A 23,134-nucleotide genomic window follows, 5' to 3' on the forward strand; every position below is an offset into this window, starting at 1 on the left:
GCCTATGTGTGTGTGTGAAGCTTCCAGGGTCCTAAGGGGAGGTGCTAACTCCAGAGCCAATCATAGCAGCCTAAGTTCTGGTCATTCAGATGATGTTTGATGAGGTCTAAAACGGTAGAAAAGGAGAAGACAGAGCTATTTGCTCAGGGCTCTCACTCTTGGTGGTGTGCTGATGTGGAGACTCGGGGCAGCTGTAGCTAAGAGCCCTCCAGCTTTTAATTCCAGATGCTGAGACTTTGCTAAACTCTGGTAACTATGAATTGGGATTTGAATCAGACAAGGTCTGTCTGTCGATGTTTGTAATTTGTTTGTATTTTGCTCTGAAGTTCAGGGTGCTGGTTTTTCTCTGAAATTAAGTGAATGGTGTTTGTATGCTGAATTAAAGTAAGCTTGTCAACCCCTTAGCATTGATTTCCTCAGTAAAGCAGATGAAAAGATCCTGGGTTTTTGCTGCGTGTTGGTAGCGTGCTTGTTGTTGGGCTTGTGTTGGTCTTTCACCCCCACAGCAGCTGCTAGCCGGATTGTTGAAACAGCTAGGCACTGGGGTTAGAAAACCTTAAGGAGCTTACATTCTCTTGGTGGTATATACAAAGTAATTACAGGGCAAAGGGAGCATTACCAGTGGGGTAGGGGTCATAGGGCAGGGGAAGGAGGAATGGAAGAGGCTTCATGTAGCAGGTGGCAGTTGAGCTGAGGGGGATCTGAGCTGAGGGAGCTTTGGAGATCCAAAAAATAAAGGTGGGGAGGGCTGCCACTTGACTTAGGTTCTCATCCTGGCTCACCCAGTGACTGACCCTTGGATGCCTTCCTCATCTGTAAAGTTACCTTCTGTAGTCTGTTCAGTTTAAAATTATATGATAGGACTTGAGTGTGCCTTTCCACAAAGTGGGCTGAAATTCTCTCTCTATTAGATGTTGTGAGAATTGAATTGCTTATGGTACCCTGGTGGAAAGTCATTGGTCAATAACAAACCATCTTAGCAGGTTTAATTGACAGTAGCCATCTTTCCTAACAAACACTAAATGCAAAAAGGACTCAGGAGGATCTATTGTGAGCCTGGGGGTAGCAAATTGTATATTAAAAACAGTATAAAATGAATGTGTATTCTTTCCCGTTTCTGCAGCTACAGCTGCTCCCCGCCTTTGATCTTGGACCCTTACCCTATTTCTAAGAGATGTAGCACAAGGGTAGGGGTGACTTCTTCTATGTCACAGGAAAGCTGATGCTCAGCTTAGGGCTCCTTATGAAGAGGCTCATGAATTATTCTCGGCAAAGGCCCTGTTGAAGCTCTTCTCCTCCTTCAGGTGCAGAGCTAATGTATGAGTGGGAAAATCTCCCAGTCCTCCCTGTCCTAATGAGGGGTGGGGGAATGTTGCTGCTATGTGTGAGAGAGGAAAGGCTAGAGGTTAGGGAGAAGTAAGAGATGTCTCAGGGGTGTGTGGGGTGGGGTGGGGGAGTGACCTTGGCTCACTGGGGAAACATGTTGGTCATATTGCCTTTCTCCCAATACTCCCCACTGCCCCCACTTCAGTCTTCAGAGATGTACTGTCAAACTCAGGAGCAAGAGACGATTGGGGCTAGTGTAGGGAGGAAATCTTATCCTCTGAGGCTGAGGTAGTGGGAAGATGGAGGACCCTAAATGCATTCAGTTCTACCTTCGTATCTCATGTAGTTTTATACAGGACAGATTTCCTTAAGGAAGGACTTTTATTCCCATACATGGCAAACAGGGGGTTCCCTAGCTGCTTACACAGGCCTTTTTTATTCCAGGGAAGTCAGTGGGATGGGCAAGGTTAGAGGAGATAAGTCTAGGAATTCAGAAGTCGAGGTCCAATCTTGAGCCTTCTCTTCATTATAGATAGCTTCTAGAATCTCAGGGTGTTCTTCCCAGGCTGATCAAAGACGGGAAGGAGACCCTCCAGCCACTACTATAGTTTCTCCTGTGATGTAGCTAGCATCCGGTGAACACAGGAAAGATACGATGCCTGCACATTCATGAGGCTCGCCCAGCCTGGAAAAGAATAGTGATCATAACAGCAAGAATAATTACAGCTCACACATTAGCATCTTACATAATCTCAGTAGATCCTCCCAATAGTCCTCAGAGGGAAGAGGAGAAATAGGGAATAAAATGAAGTGTCTTGGGTGCCTTGACCCAGCTCTTTCTAATCAACTGCCCTAAGCAAATAACCTTTGTTTGTTAACAGGTAGCAAATATACTTCTAGGCACCAGCCTGCTCTGTTCCCTCTCCCTAATCTATATCTGAAAGCGTTTTTATAAATAAGTGGTTTTAAGAAATTCCCTACTGCTACTACTACTACCACTACTACTACTACTGAAGGCAATATGACATGTAGACATGTAGTTTGGAAGACTAGGTTCAAAAACAACCTTTGACCCACTAACCTAGTCCGTAATCTCTGTATGCTTTTAACTGCATAGAACTTAGATACTCAGTTATGTGGACAGGAGGCCAACTTCTTTGGTGGAGAGAGGTCCCCATACCAGGAATTCTCCTATAGTGATGAAATCACAGATCTTTCATGTTTTTATGTAATAATTATAATTCTACTAGAGTTGAGTCCTCACCCTGGTGACCCTGAGTTCTTTAAAAGGAATACAAGCTCCAGGAGGTCTTAGCAAGCTGGAATAGGATTCAAGTACAGACTAGGTGACAGACAGTACATCTGTCCTCTGAGAACCAGCCTCTCTAAATTCAGGCTCCTCAACAGATTGGCCTAAAAGTGATGAATATTTTGGTTGCAGCAACACTCAAAGACCACCTATTATTCACCGAGGAATTGCAATGGGCATCCCTGGAGGGCAAACCCATACTGATGAAATCATAAGCTGCTGAAGAATTATAGGAGTCATATCATAATAAAATAATTTGGATTTTGTTCAGACTCGCCCTGTGAGTTCATTGATGTACAGAACTCCTAAAGTGAAGGAATCCCCTCTCCTGACGCAGCCTAACAAATACTCTGATTTGTTGCTCAGAGGTAAGTCAGTCAATATGGGATAGAGATAGCATTTGGACCTGTATTTTCTGGACATTTTACTTTTAAATCACACTGCCTTGCTGCTATAAAATGATGATGATAAATTACAAGTATACCCTGCTTTAAGAAAACTCAATATAAAAAACCTAAAGTTTTGTTGCTCTTCAGTCATTTTTCAGTTGTTCCTGACTCTTCATGACCCCATTTGGGATTTTCTTGGAAAAGATACTGGGGTGGTTTTTCATTTCCTTGTGCAGCTCATTTTACAGATAATGGGGCAAGCAGAGTTAAGTGACTTGGCCAAGGTCATACAGCTAAGTGTCTGAAGCCATATTTGAAGTCACTGAAGATGAGTGTTCTTGACTCCAGGCCCGGCACTCTACCCACTGTACTACCTAGGTGCTCCTATAAATTAAGGGGTAGTGGCAATTATTTGTGCTACAAAGGCTCCTTCTTTTCCCTAAAGATCACACTGAGAGCTTCCTTTACATAGCAACATTTCCTAGTACTCTCACAATGTGTTTTGATTTGGCTCAATTTAGTTTATAGGCAGTTTCTCACTTCAGAAATTCACTTATTGTTTAGAGTCAGACACACCAATAACCACCATCATTACTGTATGTTTATCTACTCCCCAAATAGCTTTCATTCAATATTCATTCAACAAACATTTCCTAAGTGCTTATTGTGTGTCACATTTTGTGGAAGGCAAGGGAAAGAGCCAAAGATACATGAGACACGATTCCTGCCTTCAAAGAGTTTACAATGTAGTGGGAGGGAGAGAACAAGATATATACAGCTAAGCATAATATAAATTAGAATAGATCATGGCATAAAGGGAGCACCTAACATTTATTAAAACATCTAATCCATGCTTGTTTGCAGTGCCCTAAAATCCTTTAAATGTTTGTGTATACTAACATCAGGGACTTGTGTTCTACTCTGGGGGATGGTGCCACCACTTGCTTGATCTTCTGTGACATATCTGGATTGTCTGGGTGACTATCCCCTTGCAGTACGTCTCTTTCCTTATCCAGTTACTCACCAGATGAAGACCCTTACCTGGATATATTCAGGGTTTTCTTAGCTTCCTTCTCTTTAGCCTCGTTTTCCCAGAACTGTTGGGAAAGGGGAGACACTGACATGACATTGCTTTTGCCCAAGAGGAAGACGCTGAGGGACCCTGAGAAAAAGGGACTGGCTTTGGTTTTTACTAAAGTGATTTAGGATTAGAAGCCAGGTGTAACATGGCCTCATCCTTTTCCTCCCCTTACCTACTTCTTCCCTGAGGCTTCTTCTGTTCTCCTATTTTCCATCCCTCTCTTTTGATCACTTTCTGGCTAGTCACTCCATTGGAGCTAAGAAGGGTTACCTGTGTCATCCCTGAAGGGGACACAGAAGAGATGGAGATGGAAGCTTTGACCCCTGTTTTCACCCCATATGTCACAAAAGAGAGGTGGGGGAGAGATGATATGGCAAGGGTATATCAGGAAGGCCAGGCTATTAGATAAGACATTGGGAAACTTAAGAAACAGATGGGGTCTCCTCCCCTGAATCCCCACAGGAAGACAGCCATCTCTTTGGAATAGAGGAAGGACCTCAGTAGGGACTCCCAGTGGGTGGGCCCTGAACCTCCCTTCCCTCTCTGTCTTACCCTCCTTACCATGGAGCTGAAGTTGGTCTTCATGAGGCCTGGTGCCAGGCAGTTCACTCTAATGCCCATTGGTTCCAACTCAGAAGCAAAGTTCTTGGTGAGTGCCAGCAGGGCTGTTTTGCTAACATTATAGGGGCCCAGGAACTAGATGGATGGAAAGGAAAAATGTGGTGTTTTTCCCCCAGTTTCTACTAATTTCTGAGTTTTCTAAGTGAGGAGGTGGATAGAATCCTTATACTCTCTTTCAACACAATATGAAATCATCGAGACTTGCTGGAATAGGACTTATGACTGAAATATGGCTCTGGTAGTTTTTACCTTATTCAAAGGGACCAGGACAGGAAAAAGGGGTAGTGGTGGTGGTGGTGAGGTAGTATTGAATATTAGGAAGATATGGGACTGGCATTGTGGGACACTGGTGGAGTAGGTCAGAAATTTCCAGATTCTTCAGATTTCTTCCACAAACAGAAAATCTCCACAAAAGCAAAATAGAGCAGCAAAAATAAAGGGGGTAAAGCAGGTGTCCTCTTAAGATAACTTGAGAGGACCTCAGAAAAGACAAGACCTTGAGATGCTGAGATTTGACTTGAGTGAAGTATAGACACCTCCAGGCTGGCTCCACTGAATCAAAAAATAGGAGGTGCTGAGGGTAGCTCTTTAGGGAGTCTTACTAGGCCTCAAGAAACTTCACCTCAACTTTTACCTCACTCATGGCCTCAAGAAATTTCACCTTACAAGAAATTAAGGAGGTAAATAGAATTTTGGAAAAGTTAGATATGATAGACCTCTGGAGAAAATTGAATGGGTATAGAAAGGAATATACCTTTTCCTCAGTGGTAATGTCACGTATACAAAAATTGACCATGTAGTAGGGCATAAACTCTCACATTCAAATGCTGAAAGGCAGAAATAGTAAATGTATCCTTTTGAGATTATGATGCAATAAAATTATATGCAATAAATGGCCAGGGAAAGATAAGTTAGAAGTTAATTGGAAACTAAATAATCTAAACCTAAAGAATGAATGGGTGAAAAAAATCATAGAAACAATGAATAATTTCATCAAAGAGAATGACAATAATAAGACAACATACAACAATATATGGGATGCTGCTAAAGCAGCAGTTAGGGGAAATTTTATACCTCTAAATGCTTACATGAATAAAATAGAGAAAAAGCAGATCAATGAATTGGTTATGCAATTAAAAAAGTTAGAAAAAGTACAAATTAAAAATCCCCAATTAAACACCAAATTAGAAATTCTAAAAATCAAAGGAGAGATAAATACAATTGAAAGAAAAATATTAATAAATAAAACTAAGAGCAGGTTTTATGAGAAGAAACAATAAAAAGATAAACCCCTGATTAATGTGATTAAAAAAGAAGAAAACCAAATTATTGGCATCAAAAATAAAGAGTGAATTCACCACCAATGAAGAAGAAATTAAAGCAATAATTAGGAGCTATTTTGCCCAACTGTATGCCAACAAATCTGACAATTTAAGTGAAATGGATGAATATCTACAAAAATCTAAGTAGCCCAGAATAACAGAAGAGGCAATAAAATACTTAAATAACCCTATTTTAGAAAAAGAAATCAACCAAACCATCAATGAACAACCCAAGTAAAGATCTCCAGGGCCAGATGGATTTACAAGTGAATTCTACCAAACTTTTAAAGAACAATTAATTCCAATACTTATAAAGTATTTGGAAAAATAGGTGAAGGAGTCCTACCAAATTCCCTTTATCACACAAATATGGTACTAATAGCTACATCAGGAAGAGTCAAAACAACACAAGAAAATTATAGATCAATTTCCCTAATGAATAGTGATGCAAAAATTTTAAATAAAATATTAGCAAAGAGATTACAGCAATATATCACAAGGATCATGCACTGTGACTGAGCAGGATTTATACCAGGAAAGCAGTGCTGGTTCAATATTAGGAAAACTATTAACAAAATTGACCATATCAATAACAAAACCAACACAAGTTATTTGATTATCTCAATAGATACAGGAAAAGCTTTTGACAAAATATAGCACCCATTCCTATTAAAAACACTAGAGAATATAGGAATAAATGGAGCTTTCCTTAAAATGATAAATAGTATCTATTTAAAACCATAGCAAGCATCATCTGTAACGGGGATAAGCCTTCCCAATAAGATCATGGAGGAAACAAGGATGCCAATTATCACCACTTATTCAATATGTTAGCTAGAAATGTTAACTTTAGAAATGAGAAGAAAAAAAAATTGAAGGAATTACAGTCAATGTGAAAACAAAACTATGACTCTTTGAAGATGATGTGATGGTATACTCAAAGAATCCTAGAGAATCAACTAAAAAAATTCTTGAAATAATTAACAACTTTAGCAGTCACAGTCTATAAAATAAACCCACATAAACCATCACCATTTCTATATCTTACCAAGAAAGCCCGGCAGCAAGAGATAGGAAAAAGAATTTCCATTCAAAATAAGTATAGACAATATAAAATAATTGGGAGTCTACTTGCCAAGGGAAACCAAGGAACTATATGAACACAATTAAAAAACACTTTTCACACAAATAAAGTCACAGCTAAACAATTGGAAAAAATATCAACTGGTCATGGGTAGACCCAGCTAATATAATAAAAGTGACAATTCTACTTAAATTAATTTACTTATTCAGTGCCATACCAATCAAACTACTAAGTTTATTTTATAGAGATAGAAAAAATAATAACAAAATTCATCTGGAAGAACAAAAGGTCAAGAATATCAAGGGGATTAATGAAAAAAAAAGCAAAGAAAGGGGGGCGGAGCCAAGATGGCAGCTGGTAAGCACGGACTAGAGTGAGCTCGGTAGCCGAGTCCCTCCAAAAAACCTATAAAAATGGCTCTGAACCAATTCTAGAACGGCAGAACCCACAGAACAGCAGAGGGAAGCAGGGCTCCAGCCCAGGACAGCCTGGATGGTCTCTGGGTGAGGTCTATTCCACACGGAGCTGGGAGCTGGGAATGGAGTGGAGCAGAGCCCAGCCTGAGCGGCGTGGACGATCCAGACCAGAAGCCGGGCGGAGGGGGCCCTAGCGCCCTGAATATGTGAGCTGCGGCAGTTACCAGACCCCTAGACCCACAAACACCAAAGACTGCGGAGAAGGTTAGTGGGAAAAGCTGCAGGAGTGGAAGGAGTTCGCGGTTCGGCTTCCAGCCCCTGGGGCAGCGGAGGTGGGGCAGCTACAGCTGTTGTTACTTCCGGCCCCAGGCCCACCTGGTGGGAGGAATTAAGTGGCGGATCAGAGCAGGAGTGCAACAGCCTGCTGAAGATCTAAGCCCAGTCTGGACTGGGGGTCCTTGGGGAAGGAGGAGTGTGGCTCTGACAGAGCTGGCACCTCCCCCCCAAACGTAGAACATAGAACTCGTTAGTCTACAAGCAGTCATACCCCACTGAAAAACTCAAGGGTCAAGTTAGTTGGTTGGGAATATGGCCAGGCAGCGAAAACGCGCCCAGATTCAGTCTCAGACTTTGGATTCTTTCTTTGGTGACAAAGAAGACCAAAACATACAGCCTAAAGAAGACAACAAAGTCATAGAGCCTACAACCAAAGACTCCAAGAAAAACATGAACTGGCCCCAGGCCATAGAAGAACTCAAAAAGGATTTGGAAAAGCAAGTTAGAGAAGTAGAGGAAAAATTGGGAAGAGAAATGAGAAGGATGCGAGAAAACCATGAAAAACAAGTCAATGACTTGCTAAAGGAGACCCAAAAAAATACTGAAAAATACACTGAAGAAAACAACACCTTAAAAACAGACTAACTCAAATGGCAAAAGAGCTCCAAAAAGCCAATGAGGAGAAGAATGCCTTGAAAGGCAGAATTAGCCAAATGGAAAAGGAGGTCCAAAAGACCACTGAAGAAAATACTACTTTAAAAATTAGATTGGAGCAAGTGGAAGCTAGTGACTTTATGAGAAATCAGGATATTATAAAACAGAACCAGAGGAATGAAAAAATGGAAGACAATGTGAAATATCTCCTTGGAAAAACCACTGACCTGGAAAATAGATCCAGGAGAGATAATTTAAAAATTATTGGACTACCCGAAAGCCATGATCAAAAAAAGAGCCTAGATACCATCTTTCAGGAAATTATCAAGGAGAACTGCCCTGATATTCTAGAGCCACAGGGCAAAATAGAAATTGAAAGAATCCATCGATCGCCTCCTCAAATAGATCCCAAAAAGAAATCTCCTAGGAATATTGTTGCCAAATTACAGAGCTCCCAGATCAAGGAGAAAATACTGCAAGCAGCCAGAAAGAAACAATTTGAGTATTGTGGAAACCCAATCAGAATAACCCAAGATCTGGCAGCTTCTACATTAAGAGATCGAAGGGCTTGGAATGCGATATTCCGGAGGTCAATGGAGCTAGGATTAAAACCTAGAATCACCTACCCAGCAAAACTGAGTATCATGTGCCAAGGCAAAATATTGAGTTTCAATAAAATAGAGGACTTTCAAGCTTTCTCAGTGAAAAGACCAGAACTGAATAGAAAATTTGACTTTCAAACACAGGAATCAAGAGAAGCATGAAAAGGTAATCAAGAAACGGAAATTGCAAGGGACTTACTAAAGTTGAACTGTTTTGTTTACGTTCCTACATGGAAAGATGATGAGGATGATTCATGAGACCTCAGTATCAGGGTAGTTGAAGGGAATATGCATATATATATATATATGTATATATGTTTGTGTATATATATATAAGTGAATGTGTTGTTATGTATATATCTATGTGTATATGTATGTATGTGTATGTATATTTATATATATGTATATATATGTTTATATGTATATATATATATGTAAAAGAGAGAGAGCAGACACAGGGTGAGTTGAAGATGAAGGGAAGATATCTAAAAGAAATAAAATGAAATTAAGGGATGAGAGAGTAACATACTGAGAGAGGGAGATAGGGAGAGATAGAATGGGGTGGATTATCTCACATAAAGGTGGCAAGAGGAAGCAGTTCTATGGGAGGAGGGGAGAGGGCAGGTGAGGGGGGAATGAGTGAACCTTGCTCTCATCAGATTTGGCCTGAGGGGGAATACCATACATACTCAGTTGGGTATCTTACCCCACAGGAAAGAAGAGGGAGGAAGATAAAAAAAAAATAAAAGGCGGGGGGATGATGCAGGGGAGGGCAGATGGGGGTGGAGGTAATCAAAACAAACACTTTGGAAAGGGGACAGGGTCAAGGGAGAAAATTCAATAAAGCGGGATGGGTTGGGAAGGAGCAAAATGTAGTTAGCCTTTCACAACATGAGTATTGTGGAAGGGTTATACATAATAATACATGTGTGGCCTAGGTTGAATTGCTCAACTTCTTAGGGAGGGTGGGTGGGAAGGGAAGAGGGAAGGGAATTTGGAACTCAAAGTTTTAAAATCAGATGTTCAAAAACAAAAAAAGTTTTTGTATGCAACTAAAAAATAAGATACACAGGCAATGGGGTGTAGAAATTTATCTTGCCCTACAAGAAAGGAAGGGAAAAGGGGATGAGAGGGGAGGGGGGTGATAGAGGGGAGGGCTGACTGGGGAACAGGGCAACCAGAATATAAGCCATCTTGGAGTGGGGGGGAGGGTAGAAATGGGGGGAAAATTTGTAATTCAAACTGTTGTGAAAATCAATGCTGAAAACCAAATATGTTAAATAAATAAATTGCATTAAAAAAAAAAAGCAAAGAAAGGTGGCGTCACTGTAACAGATCTAAACTGTATTATAAAGCAGCCATCATCAAAGCTATTGACAACTGGCTAAGAAATAGAGTGGTGGATAAATGGAATAGTTTAGGTACACAAGACACAGTAGCAAAAGACTATAGTGATCTACTGTTTGATAAAACCACAGACCTCAGCTTCTGGGATAAGAACTCACTATTTGAGAAAAACTGCTAGGGAAAGTGGAAAAAATTATGGCAGAAACTAGGTATAGACCAACAACTTACACCATATGGCAAGATAAGGTCAAAATTGGTACATGATTTAGATATAAAGACTGATACCATAAGCAAATTAGGAAAGCAAGGAATAGTTAACCTGTCAGATCTATGGAGAAAGAAAGAATATATGACCAAATAAAAGAGAGAGAATATTATGAAGTGCAAAATGGATAGTTTTGATTACATTAAATTTAAAAAGTTTTGCAGAAACAAAACCAATGAAACGTAGATTAGAAGGAAAGCAGAAAGATGGGAAACAAATTTTACAGTAAGTGTTTCTGATAAAGGCCTCATTTCTCAAATACATAGAGAACTGAGTCAAACTTACAAGACTACAAATCATTCCGCAATTGATAAATGGTCAAAGAATATGAACAGGCAGTTTTCAGATGAAGAAATTAAAGCTATCTGTAGTCATATGAAAAAATGCTCTAAATAACAATTGATTAAAGAAGTGCAAATTAAAACGACTCAGAGGTACCACCTCACACCTATTAGATTGGCTAATATGACAGAAAAGGAAAATGATAAATGTTGGAGAAAATGTGGGAAAATTGGGACACTAATGCATTATTGGTGGAGTTGTGAACTCATCCAACCACTCTAGAGAGCAATTTGGAACTATGCCCAAAGGGCACTGAAGCGGTGCAAACCTTCTAATCCAGCAATACCACTACTAAGTCAGTATCACAATGATATTGTGAAAAAGGGAAAAGGACCTTCATGTAGAAAAATATTTATAGCAGCTCTTTATGTGGTGGGAAACAATTAAAAATTGAGGGGATGTCCATCAATTGGGAAATGGCCGAACAAGTTGTGGTATATAAATGTAATGGAATACTATTGCATTGTAAGAAACGATGAACAGGAAGCTTTTAGAAAACCTGGAAAGACTTACTTGAACTGATGCTGAGGGCAATGAGCAGAACCAGGAGAATACTGTACATAGTAATAGCAAGATTGTGTAATGATCAAGTATGATAGACTTAGCTCTTCTCAGCAATACAATGATCCAAGACAATTCCAAAAGACTCATGATGGAAAATGCTATCCACATCCAGAGAAAGAACTATAAAGTCTGAATGCAGATCAAAGCATACTATTTTCATTTTTCCTCACTTTTTGTTTTCATGGCTTTTCCCTTTTGTTCTGTTTCTTCTTTCACAACATGACTAATGTGGAAATATGTTTACATGATTTCATGTCTATAACCTATATCAGATTGCTTGCTGTCTTGGGGACAAAGTTGTGCCAAGGAAAAATGGGAGAGTGAGACATTCCACGGCATATTTCCTGAATTTTTGGACATTAGATTCTAAAAGTGTTCAGAGAATGATTATTAGGATCATATAGACTTAAATTCTACAGAAGATAGCTGAAGAAGAATAGGAAACTCAGGAATGAAATTCTGAAGTACAAAAAGAAACAGTTTCACTGAGGAGAAGGGGGGGCAGTTATCTAAGGAGACTAATGTGGATGCACAGGGAACTCCCTGACCAATTTAGATTAATAAAAAAGAGCATGTAGAGAAAACGGAAGCTAGGAAAGGTAATGGAGGAAGAGTGAAAAAGTAAGACATGTCCTTGTTAGAATAGTGCTAGAAGCACTAAAGCATAATGTGAACTTAGGCTGATGAGAAAAACTAAGAGAAGCAAAAAATTGGTTTTTTAAAAATTACATTGGAGAAGAGATGACTGAAGAAGGGAGATGATGACAACAGTGGTAGAGAAGGTAAAGCTGCTCAATTTTTAATTTCTCTCTCTCTCTCTCTCTCTCTCTCTCTCTCTCTCTCTCTAATGTCAAGTAGTCTTTGGGTTAAGAAGAGCAAGAGAAATAGCTAATAGGGGTTGAAGCCCAAGATAAACTGAAGCCCAAGATAAGTGAGAACACTAGAAGAAATTATCTTGCTGTCCTTGATCAATTAATCAAGAAACAAGTGTCTATGAAGTGCTTATTAAATGTTGATGATGGAAAAAAAAGCCAAATCTTCCTATCTTGATAAACTATTGCCCAGGAAACTGAAGGAACAAGAAGACGTATTTGCTGAGCAAAGTCAACAAGAAAGGCTAAGGAGAGGAGTTTTGGGTCATGTGAGAAATAAGATAGTGGGCTAGACATGTTCTCTGATCAACTTTGACCTCTCAAACCTTTCCAAAACAGGAATTATGCTTCAAAGATAAAAACAACTTCAGCTATCTCCATGATCTAGGGCACCCTGAATCCAAAAGAAGGTCAATAAAAAGAGATCATGAACTGATGCTCACTGACGCTGAGCTCACTCGGCACCCCTCATCTACCTCTCACACTACTGACAGAAAGGCTTCACTAGCAGACCCAATACCCAATGCATAGGCATTTAACAAAATCCAACTCCACACTCTTGGGTCCCCTCTCCCCCTCCCTCTTTTCCTTGCTGAGGGGACCACTCTAAGGAAATTTGCTTTGACAATGAGAGCTACAACACGAGTGGGTACCACAGGAGGCCTCCAGGAGCCAAAGTCATCCTGAGGTCATGTCAGACAGTCAGTGCTTCAGCAGACAACCCTATAGAACTAGATGCAAAATGTTCAGGTGCTGGGTCCATCAACCCTGTAGTAACAGTATGAGGACCGAGGAACAGAGGGAGTAGGACAAGATGTTTTGTGTGTGTGTGTGTGTTTCTGTGTGTGTGTGTGTGTGTGTGTGTAAGTGTGTGAGTGTGTGTGTGTGTGTGTGTGTGTGTGTGTGTGTGTGCAGGAGGGTGTCATGTATCACTTCACTAAGCCTGAAGGAAAGTACTCAGCAAAAAGTGGGGCGAGTTCTATCCACTCAATTCACTTGTGACATGACCCAGGCTGGTGATTTGTAAACCGCCTAATGCAGGAGGAGGCTGAGATATTCTGAGATTGAACTCTCAAAAAAAACCACCATCAGAAGGGAGAAAGAAATGATCAATAGTGGAAAATAAGAGGGGTGGGGGTGGAGGGAGGGGAGCCTGAAATTACCAAAGTTTCAGGGAAGAAGAAAACTCAAAAGGATCTGGAATATAAGCACATAAATGAACAAGGAAAACACTAACAGAAGCAAATACGGCCTCCAGACTCCAAAGGAGTTCAGGCATCTATGAAGACATACAGCAAAATAAAGAAAAATTATCCAGATGACACAAACTATGCTCTATAGAATGTAAGACTATGGAATTACAACATGTCATTCCTGGGTGGTTCAAAAGTGAAATGAGAATCATGAGAGCATAATTTATGGCCTGCAAAGGAAAAATAATGGGAAGAATAGAAAAACTGGAATATGGAAGAGCAAGTCTCACCAAAGGAACAAAAAAGAGAACAATAAATTGGGGATGCAAATATACAGAAATGAAGGACAATCTAGAAGAAGAAAATAAAAAAAAACAATGTTCAAAGAAGATATCCTTACTAGGCAAGCAAAGAAAGGAAACATAGAGTCGAGCTAAGGATTACATATCTTTCAGAAGAACATGACAAGACAAAGCATTTGAGCACCATAATGCAAGAAATAATTCAAGAGAATTGTCCAGAACTTCTGAACAGAAAAAATGAAATTCCACTTGAAAGAATTCATGGGTCGCCTCCAGAAAAATCCCAAGGATGCACATCCCAAGACACATAATAGTTAAATTTAACAATTCAATTCAGAAAGAACAAGTGGTTAGAAGAAAGACCTTCAGATACAAAGGAAAGGAAATTTGAATAACACCATTTTTCACCCACTAGAAAAATCAGGAGGGAAGAGAATAATATGTTCCAAAGAGCAATGGAGCTGAAGATAGGGCTCAGGGTAACCTGCCCTGCAAATCGGAGCTTAACTATGCATGAAAGGTGAACATTCAATAACAAAGAGACAATTGAAACATTTTAGAAAGAAAACCAAAACTGTAGAGATTATTTGTTTGTTTCACACCGCAGATAACAGAAATACAGGAGGAATAAATGATTGCAAACTGCAACATGATAACAGAAAGACTAACATGAAACATTTTTCTAAATGTACACATAGGAACAGGGGTAAAGGAGGGAGCCTGGTGGAGATCACAGTGTAGAGGCAAGCCTAGGGCATTATGGATGGAACCTGATGACATCCTGCCTACAGGTGAATGAAGGAATTTTGTAGTTCTACATACAACATGGAAAGGTATATAAAAGAGGAGGAATGAGGAAGGAGGATAGAAAGAAATGTGATGTGTCTGGGTCTAAATAAAGGCTAGCAACGAGGGCAGGGTAACCTCTGTGGTCTTAGTGAGAGATGAGAATGCAGAGGAGTGAGTAAAGAGGATGGTAGAAGAACTGAAAGGGGGAGGAGAGGAGATGTTGCTTTGGTGTTGGGAAGGGGTTCTGCTGACAAATGTGTCTATGAGTGAAGAGAGAGGTTGTGTGAAAGGAGATGGGGACCTTGTGCTGGGTGTGGTCTGGAAGATTTGGTTCTATAAAGAAATGGAGGACTTGGCATATGATATGCCAGGAGGCGAAGGATCTAGTTTTACTGCCAAGAATAACTTATCCCTACAGGGGAGAAATGACATTTGTTAAAATAAAAGATTTTGAAGCATTCCTGACAAAAAGACCAAACCTGTGCAGAAAATTTGACATTGAATAGAGGCCTTAAGAGAAGCATAAGAAGGTAAACACGCAGCAGAAATCATAAGGGAATAAATATGGTTAAACTGTAGGACAATGTAAAAAAAGAAGGATAAGTATAAGAAAATAGGATGGAGGGAAATACACAGTTAGCAATCATAACTGTAAACTTCAATGGGATAAACTCATCCACAAAATGGAAGATGATTGCAGAATAGGTTAGAAACCAGAATCCAACAATATTTTGCTTACAAGAAGTACATAGAATTAAAATAAGAGGCTGGAACATAATCCACTATGTTTCAGCTGAAATAAAACCAAAAGCAAGATGTACTAGGGATACAATAGAACCTTTCTCAATCAATACAGGAGTGAAGCAAGGATGCTCACTCTCCTCACTGTTATTTGATATAGTTCTGGAAATGCTAGCAACAGCAATAAGACAACAGCAAGAAATCAAATGTATTATTATAGGTAAAGAGGAGACATAATTATCCTTATTTTCTGAAGACATGGTAGTATACTCAGAAAACCCTAGGGAATCTGCAAAGAAACCAATTGAGACAATTAATAGTTTCAACAAAGTTATAGGTTACAAAATAAATCCTTGGAAATCAACAGCATTTCTATATAATAATGGCAAAACATTGAAAAGTAGTAAGAAATGCAAATTAACCCTGAGGTTTTACTTCATACCCTGCAAAATTGGAAAAATTACAAAAATGGCAACACTCAATGGAAGGGTTATGGAATGATATGCACACTAATACATCATTGATAGAGCAATGAAATGGTACAATCATTTTGAAAAGTGATTTGGAATTATGTAAATAAATTGATGAAAATGCCCATGTCCTTTGAACCAGAAACTCCATTACTGGCTTATATACCAAGGAAGCCACTGATAAAAAGAAAATCCCCATGTACTCCCCAAATATTTATAGGAACATTTCTTGTGATAAGTAAGAATTAGAAACAAGCTAGATTCCTACATAGATTGTGGAATATGATTGTTATGGAGTATTACTGTGCTATAGTAATTGATGTGTGTAATGAACACAGGGCAGCATGGAAAGAACTATACAAACTGATGCAGAGTGACATAAATGGAGTCAAGAAAACAATATACACAATAAATAGAAGGAACAACTATGCATCAAAGAAGGGAATGTAACAAAATTATAAAGATCAAGCAGGACTTGAAAGGACAGATATTAGAAGACACACCCCAACTCACCCTTTGTAGAGATGAGAGGTTCATAGGTGTTGCACATTGCACAGGTTTTCAGACTTTTTCAATATATTGATCAGTTATACTGATTTTTTCTTCTAAAAAAAGCCACCACTATTTTTTAATGGATGTGTCTCTAGGAGGGGGTCAGAGAGGAATACTTTTGATAATTATGATGATGTAATAAGTAGAAATTACCAATAAAAACTAACAACAATAAAAAAGAAAAGCTATGGAGAACAGGAGAGCTATTCTAAGACTCAAAAGGGACAAATAATGTCCTAATTTTCCAAATAGAGAAGAGAGAAGAATCTGCAAAATATAGGACAGTGGGCTTGGCTTTGATAACTGGAAATTTCTAGAACATATTATTAAAGGAATGGTTGGCATCTAGAAGGTCACAAAGAAGATGGCTTCACCAAGAACAAGTCAATCCAGACTAATCTACTTTCCTTTTCTAGGCGTCCAGGTGGCATAGTGGATTTAGCTCCAATGCAGCATCAGACACTTAAAGCTATGTGAGCCTGAGCAAGAATTCACTTAGCCACTGTCTGACTCAGTTTCCTCATCTGGAAAATTGAGATACTTTTAGATAGGGTTACTAGATCAGGGGATGCTATAGGTATAGTTTAATCTTTAATGAAATCTTAACAAATCAATTTGACAAAATAGCTGGAGCAATTCTTATAGACAATATAGAGAAGGGGGCCAAATCAGTGGTGTCAAACTTAAACTAGAATCCAGGTCATTCATCTGTATCTTAAGATCACATCTGCTATATATCGGCTTAGTTTTAAAATCGACCCTTATCTGTGTTTTAGCTTATTTTTATTTATTTTGTTAAATAATTCCCAATTACATTTTAAGCCGGTTCAGGCTGCACTCAGGAGTATTGTGGACTGTGTGGGACCCACAGGCCATGTATTTGACATCCTTGGCCTAAAAATGGGACAGTTAGGTAGATTTGGAGGTGGTTGAATGACTGAACCCAAAGGATAGTCGTTAATGACTCAGTGTAAATTTAAGTCTCTAGTGAAGTTGCCCAGTGATCTGTTCTTGAGCCTACTCAGATGAAGTCAGCAGCATTTCATAAGAAACGGATCTGAAGGTCTTAGTGAGCTGCAAATGTAATACTTATTAACTGAGTGATATAGCAGCAAAAAAGGCAGATGTGATCTTAGACTGATTCAGGAGAAGCATAGGAGCTAGAAAGGGACCAAATAGCATAGCCAATATAGAGCTGGTTTAGGAATCAGGAAGAAGTGAGTTTAAGCCTTGTCTTGGATCCCTTCCTTGCTGAGGAACCCTAGACAGATCATTCAACCTCATAGAGTGCTAAGTAACTCTCTCAGACAATCAGTTTCTTTTTGGGATGGGGCGGAAGGAGTGACTTGGTGAGGGTCACCCAGCTAGTAAGTATCTGAGGCCAGATTTGAACTCAGGTCCTCCTGACTGGAGGGCTGGTGCTCTATCCACTGCATTACCTATCTGCCCCTCAGACAGTGAGTTTCACAGGAGGTGCTGCTCTGCGTTGGTAGAGGGAAGCTTTTCTAATAACGATGAAAGTACAGATTACGGGATAGTGACCTGGTCAGATTGTTTCTGAAATCCTGTGCTCAATTCTGGATACAACATTTTAAGTACACTAGTTGATAGGATAATGCCTAGAGGGAAGAGAATGAGAGTCATGGCCCAGGCAGGAGGGAGTCATGCTGGTGCTTATGAGGAAAAGAGACCCCCACCTAGGATATCTGTCCACTTAGCGTTCAGATTAGGTTGTTTCTCCTGGAAGAAAGAATATGAATATCTGACTCTGTAAAGGAACAGCAGTTAAAATCTTGGCACTGGAGAAAGTTGGGTATGGAGAGCAGGAGCACAAATACCGATAAAAGGAGTGATTTACCTTGGCGGGCATGAAGGCAGCAACTGAGGACACAATCACCACTGAGCCACCTCTGAAATAGACAATGACACTATTGTTGCATTCTCATGTTAGAGACCCCCTACCCTTTTTTCCTTTCCTTTCAAATGCATGAGGGGTGTCTTTTTCTCATTTCCAGTCTAACTCCCCACCACCACACAGGTCCCCTTTGACTCCTGTACCCTCGCTTCTTCATCTCTGGCACCACCACATTCATTAGCAGGGCTGTGGCCTTCACATTAACATCCAGAGTCTGAAACAGAAGAGGAGGAAAATCAATTATTGGGAAGGGAATGTGAAGAAAGACAGAGTGATAGGTCAGTGGATTAGGGTTAGGGCCAGCTAAGCAAGCACATGGCCCTGTTCTCCCTGTTTCCACAGACAAGGTCAAGGCTGAATCCACCCTGATGGTCTTATTTTGATCAGAACAGACCTGAACATGCAAGGCTACCATGGAATTTGCTTGGCACATCTGGGGGCCTTCTGATTGGGGATGTCATGTAATTAGTAGAATGTAAGCATCTCGAGGGAAGGCATTGCTTTCTTTTTGTGTTTGTCTGTCTCCAATGCCTATCATGGTGCCTTGATTGTAGGCACTTAAGAGATGCTTATTCATAGATTTGAAGGTAGAGGGGATTCCAGAGACCATTTAGTCCAGACCCTTCACTTTATTTTCATTTATTTTTTTTTAAATGCAATTTATTTATTTAACATATTTGGTTTTCAGCATTGATTTTCACAACAGTTTGAATTACAAATTTTCTCCCCATTTCTGCCCTCCCCCCCACTCCAAGATGGCTTATATTCTGGTTGCCCTGTTCCCCAGTCAGCCCTCCCCTCTATCACCCCCCTCCCCTCTCATCCCCTTTTCCCTTCCTTTCTTGTAGGGCAAGATAAATTTCTAGGCCCCATTGCCTGTGTATCTTATTTTTTAGTTGCATACAAAAACTTTTTTTGTTTTTGAACATCTGATTTTAAAACTTTGAGTTCCAAATTCCCTTCCCTCTTCCCTTCCCACCCACCCTCCCTAAGAAGTTGAGCAATTCAACCTAGGCCACACATGTATTATTATGTATAACCCTTCCACAATACTCATGTTGTGAAAGGCTAACTACATTTTGCTCCTTCCCAACCCATCCCGCTTTATTGAATTTTCTCCCTTGACCCTGTCCCCTTTCCAAAGTGTTTGTTTTGATTACCTCCACCCCCATCTGCCCTCCCCTGCATCATCCCCCCGCCTTTTATTTTTTTTTTATCTTCCTCCCTCTTTTTTCCTGTGGGGTAAGATACCCAACTGAGTATGTATGGTATTCCCCCTCAGGCCAAATCTGATGAGAGCAAGGTTCACTCATTCCCCCCTCACCTGCCCTCTCCCCTCCTCCCATAGAACTGTTTCCTCTTGCCACCTTTATGTGAGATAATCCACCCCATTCTATCTCTCCCTATCTCCCTCTCTCAGTATGTTACTCTCTCATCCCTTAATTTCATTTTATTTCTTTTAGCTATCTTCCCTTCATCCTCAACTCACCCTGTGTCTGCTCTCTCTCTTTTACATATATATATATACACATACATACACATACATACATATACACATAGATAGATACATACATACACATTCACTTATATATACATAAACATATATATATATGCATATATAAATATATATGCATATTCCCTTTGACTACCCTAATACTGAGGTCTCATGAATCATACTCATCATCTTTCCATGTAGGAATGTAAACAAAACAGTTCAACTTTAGTAAGTCCCTTGCAATTTCCGTTTCTTGATTACCTTTTCATGCTTCTCTTGATTCTTGTGTTTGAAAGTCAAATTTTCTATTCAGTTCTGGTCTTTTCACTGAGAAAGCTTGAAAGTCCTCTATTTTATTGAAACTCCATATTTTGCCTTGGAACATGATACTCAGTTTTACTGGGTAGGTGATTCTAGGTTTTAATCCTAGCTCCATTGACCTCCGGAATATCGCATTCCAAGCCCTTCGATCTCTTAATGTAGAAGCTGCCAGATCTTGGGTTATTCTGATTGGGTTTCCACAATACTCAAATTGTTTCTTTCTGGCTGCTTGCAGTATTTTCTCCTTGATCTGGGAGATCTGGAATTTGGCAACAATATTCCTAGGAGATTTCTTTTTGGGATCTATTTGAGGAGGCGATCGATGGATTCTTTCAATTTCTATTTTGCCTTGTGGCTCTAGAATATCAGGGCAGTTCTCCTTGATAATTTCCTGAAAGATGGTATCTAGGCTCTTTTTTTGATCATGGCTTTCGGGTAGTCCAATAATTTTTAAATTATCTCTCCTGGATCTATTTTCCAGGTCAGTGGTTTTTCCAAGGAGATATTTCACATTGTCTTCCATTTTTTCATTCCTCTGGTTCTGTTTTATAATATCCTGATTTCTCATAAAGTCACTAGCTTCCACTTGCTCCAATCTAATTTTTAAAGTAGTATTTTCTTCAGTGGTCTTTTGGACCTCCTTTTCCATTTGGCTAATTCTGCCTTTCAAGGCATTCTTCTCCTCATTGGCTTTTTGGAGCTCTTTTGCCATTTGAGTTAGTCTGTTTTTAAGGTGTTGTTTTCTTCAGTGTATTTTTCAGTATTTTTTTGGGTCTCCTTTAGCAAGTCATTGACTTGTTTTTCATGGTTTTCTCGCATCCTTCTTATTTCTCTTCCCAATTATTCCTCTACTTCTCTAACTTGCTTTTCCAAATCCTTTTTGAGTTCTTCTATGGCCTGGGGCCAGTTCATGTTTTTCTTGGAGTCTTTGGTTGTAGGCTCTATGACTTTGTTGTCTTCTTTAGGCTGTATGTTTTGGTCTTCTTTGTCACCAAAGAAAGAATCCAAAGTCTGAGACTGAATCTGGGCGCGTTTTCGCTGCCTGGCCATATTCCCAACCAACTAACTTGACCCTTGAGTTTTTCAGTGTGGTATGACTGCTTGTAGATTACAGAGTTCTATGTTCTACGTTTGGGGGGGAGGTGCCAGCTCTGTCAGAGCCACACTCCTCCTTCCCCAAGGACCCCCAGTCCAGACTGGGCTCAGATCTTTGGCAGGCTGTGCACCCCTGCTGTGATCCGCCACTTAATTCCTCCCACCAGGTGGGCCTGGAGCCTGAAGTAACAACAGCTGTAGCTGCCCCACCTCCGCTGCCCCCGGGGCTGGAAGCCGAACCGCGAACTCCTTCCACTCCCGCAGCTTTTCCCACTAACCTTCTCCGCAGTCTTTGGTGTTTGTGGGTCTAGGGGTCTGGTAACTGCCGCAGCTCACATATTCAGGGCGCTAGGGCCCCCTCCGCCCGGCTTCTGGTCTGGATCATCCATGCCGCTCAGGCTGGGCTCTGCTCCACTCCGTTCCCAGCTCCCAGCTCCCAGCTCCGTGTGGAATAGAGCTCACCCAGAGACCATCCGGGCTGTCCTGGGCTGGAGCCCTGCTTCCCTCTGCTGTTCTGTGGGTTCTGCCGTTCTAGAATTGGTTCAGAGCCATTTTTATAGGTTTTTGGAGGGACTCGGTACGGAGCTCACTCTAGTCCGTGCTTACCAGCCGCCATCTTCCAGACCCTTCACTTTAGAGACAAGAAGAGATTTTAAGTGACTTCCTCAGTGTAAACTAGATTGTAAGTGAAAGAAATGAGACTTGAACCCAGGTCTTCTGACTCCAAATTCAGCATTCTTTCCACTGTACCATGCTGCAAGAATGAATGAATTGAGTTGAGCCTCTCTGGGGCTACTCCATACAGGAGAACTGAACTTCTCAGGGATGGCCCAGTCCAACCTGGGACATGTGTCTGAGGTTATTCTAACACCCATATGGTCTTTTGGAAAGGGAAGTGGGGTACTCTTGTGTTTTTCTGTCCACATTTTCTGGAAAGTGGGATCATGAGGGAGAACCATAGTGACAGGAATTGGGATAACCAGTCCTGGAAACGCTTCTGTCCTATTAATTTAAAACAAAATATGCAATACGCAGGATAATGTTGAAATGTTGAATTTTGAATTGGAGGACCTGGGGTCAAATCGCAGTTTCCTCACTTACTACAGGAGTGACCTTGAAGAAGTCACTAAAACCTCTCTAGACCTCAGATGTAAATCAGAGGTTACATCTCTCTCCATCTGTAAAATGAAGTGGTTGGATTACATAACCTCTATCTATAATGATGTGAAAATCTGGCACAACTACTTGGCCTCCAAACTGATTTCAAAACTGTTTTGAGCAGGTGTTGGGCATTAAATTAGTCTCCTTATCTCAAAGAACACTATAACCAAGTTCAGGAACTAAGTCATCGAAGAAATAAAATTTCATCCTTATGAACGAAGAGTTTTTTCTTTTAGTTTACCTCAACCACAGTGTGAGGAAATCACTGACAGAGCAAGAAGCAAACTGCAGAGAGATTATGACCAATTTAGCATTCCTAAGTCTGGTGGGAATGTTAATTCTACCAAACAAACAGAAATATTTTAATTAAGAACCTTGTAATTGCAGAAAAGTAGGCATGTGGAATTTATCACAGAAATATCATTGGAATTATATGTATTAATATAGCACAGGGGGTTGACCATATTTGTCTGCGTTCTTCTTGAATGTACTAACATTTCTAAATGTAAATGTAGCAATTTCCTTTTTTTCTTCATTCCTTCATTCATCTATCTCTTTTTCCAAATGATGTGATATTCTTAAAGTGATACAATTTCGAATGTCTTACCAGAGATGATAGTTATTTCACAA

The 23,134-nt window shown here is 40.1% G+C and overlaps 1 protein-coding gene across 1 annotated transcript in view; it reads right to left on the reverse strand.

Moving 5' to 3' along the window:
* Positions 1–1,688: 1,688 nt before the first annotated feature.
* LOC118828140 (dehydrogenase/reductase SDR family member 4-like) overlaps positions 1,689–23,134 on the reverse strand; it is a 30,765-nt gene continuing 9,319 nt past the window's right edge. The window contains exons 4-8 of the mRNA XM_036734559.1: positions 18,576–18,646; positions 18,376–18,427; positions 4,667–4,801; positions 4,066–4,121; positions 1,689–2,011 (exon numbers count right to left, since the gene is read on the reverse strand). Coding sequence (XP_036590454.1) covers positions 1,897–2,011; positions 4,066–4,121; positions 4,667–4,801; positions 18,376–18,427; positions 18,576–18,646 — 429 coding nt within the window. The 3' untranslated portion in view covers positions 1,689–1,896. The remainder of the gene's footprint in view (positions 2,012–4,065; positions 4,122–4,666; positions 4,802–18,375; positions 18,428–18,575; positions 18,647–23,134) is intronic.

The sequence above is a fragment of the Trichosurus vulpecula genome, chromosome 8 (genome assembly GCF_011100635.1).
Source record: "Trichosurus vulpecula isolate mTriVul1 chromosome 8, mTriVul1.pri, whole genome shotgun sequence".
In the NCBI taxonomy this organism is placed as follows: Eukaryota; Metazoa; Chordata; class Mammalia; order Diprotodontia; family Phalangeridae; genus Trichosurus; species Trichosurus vulpecula.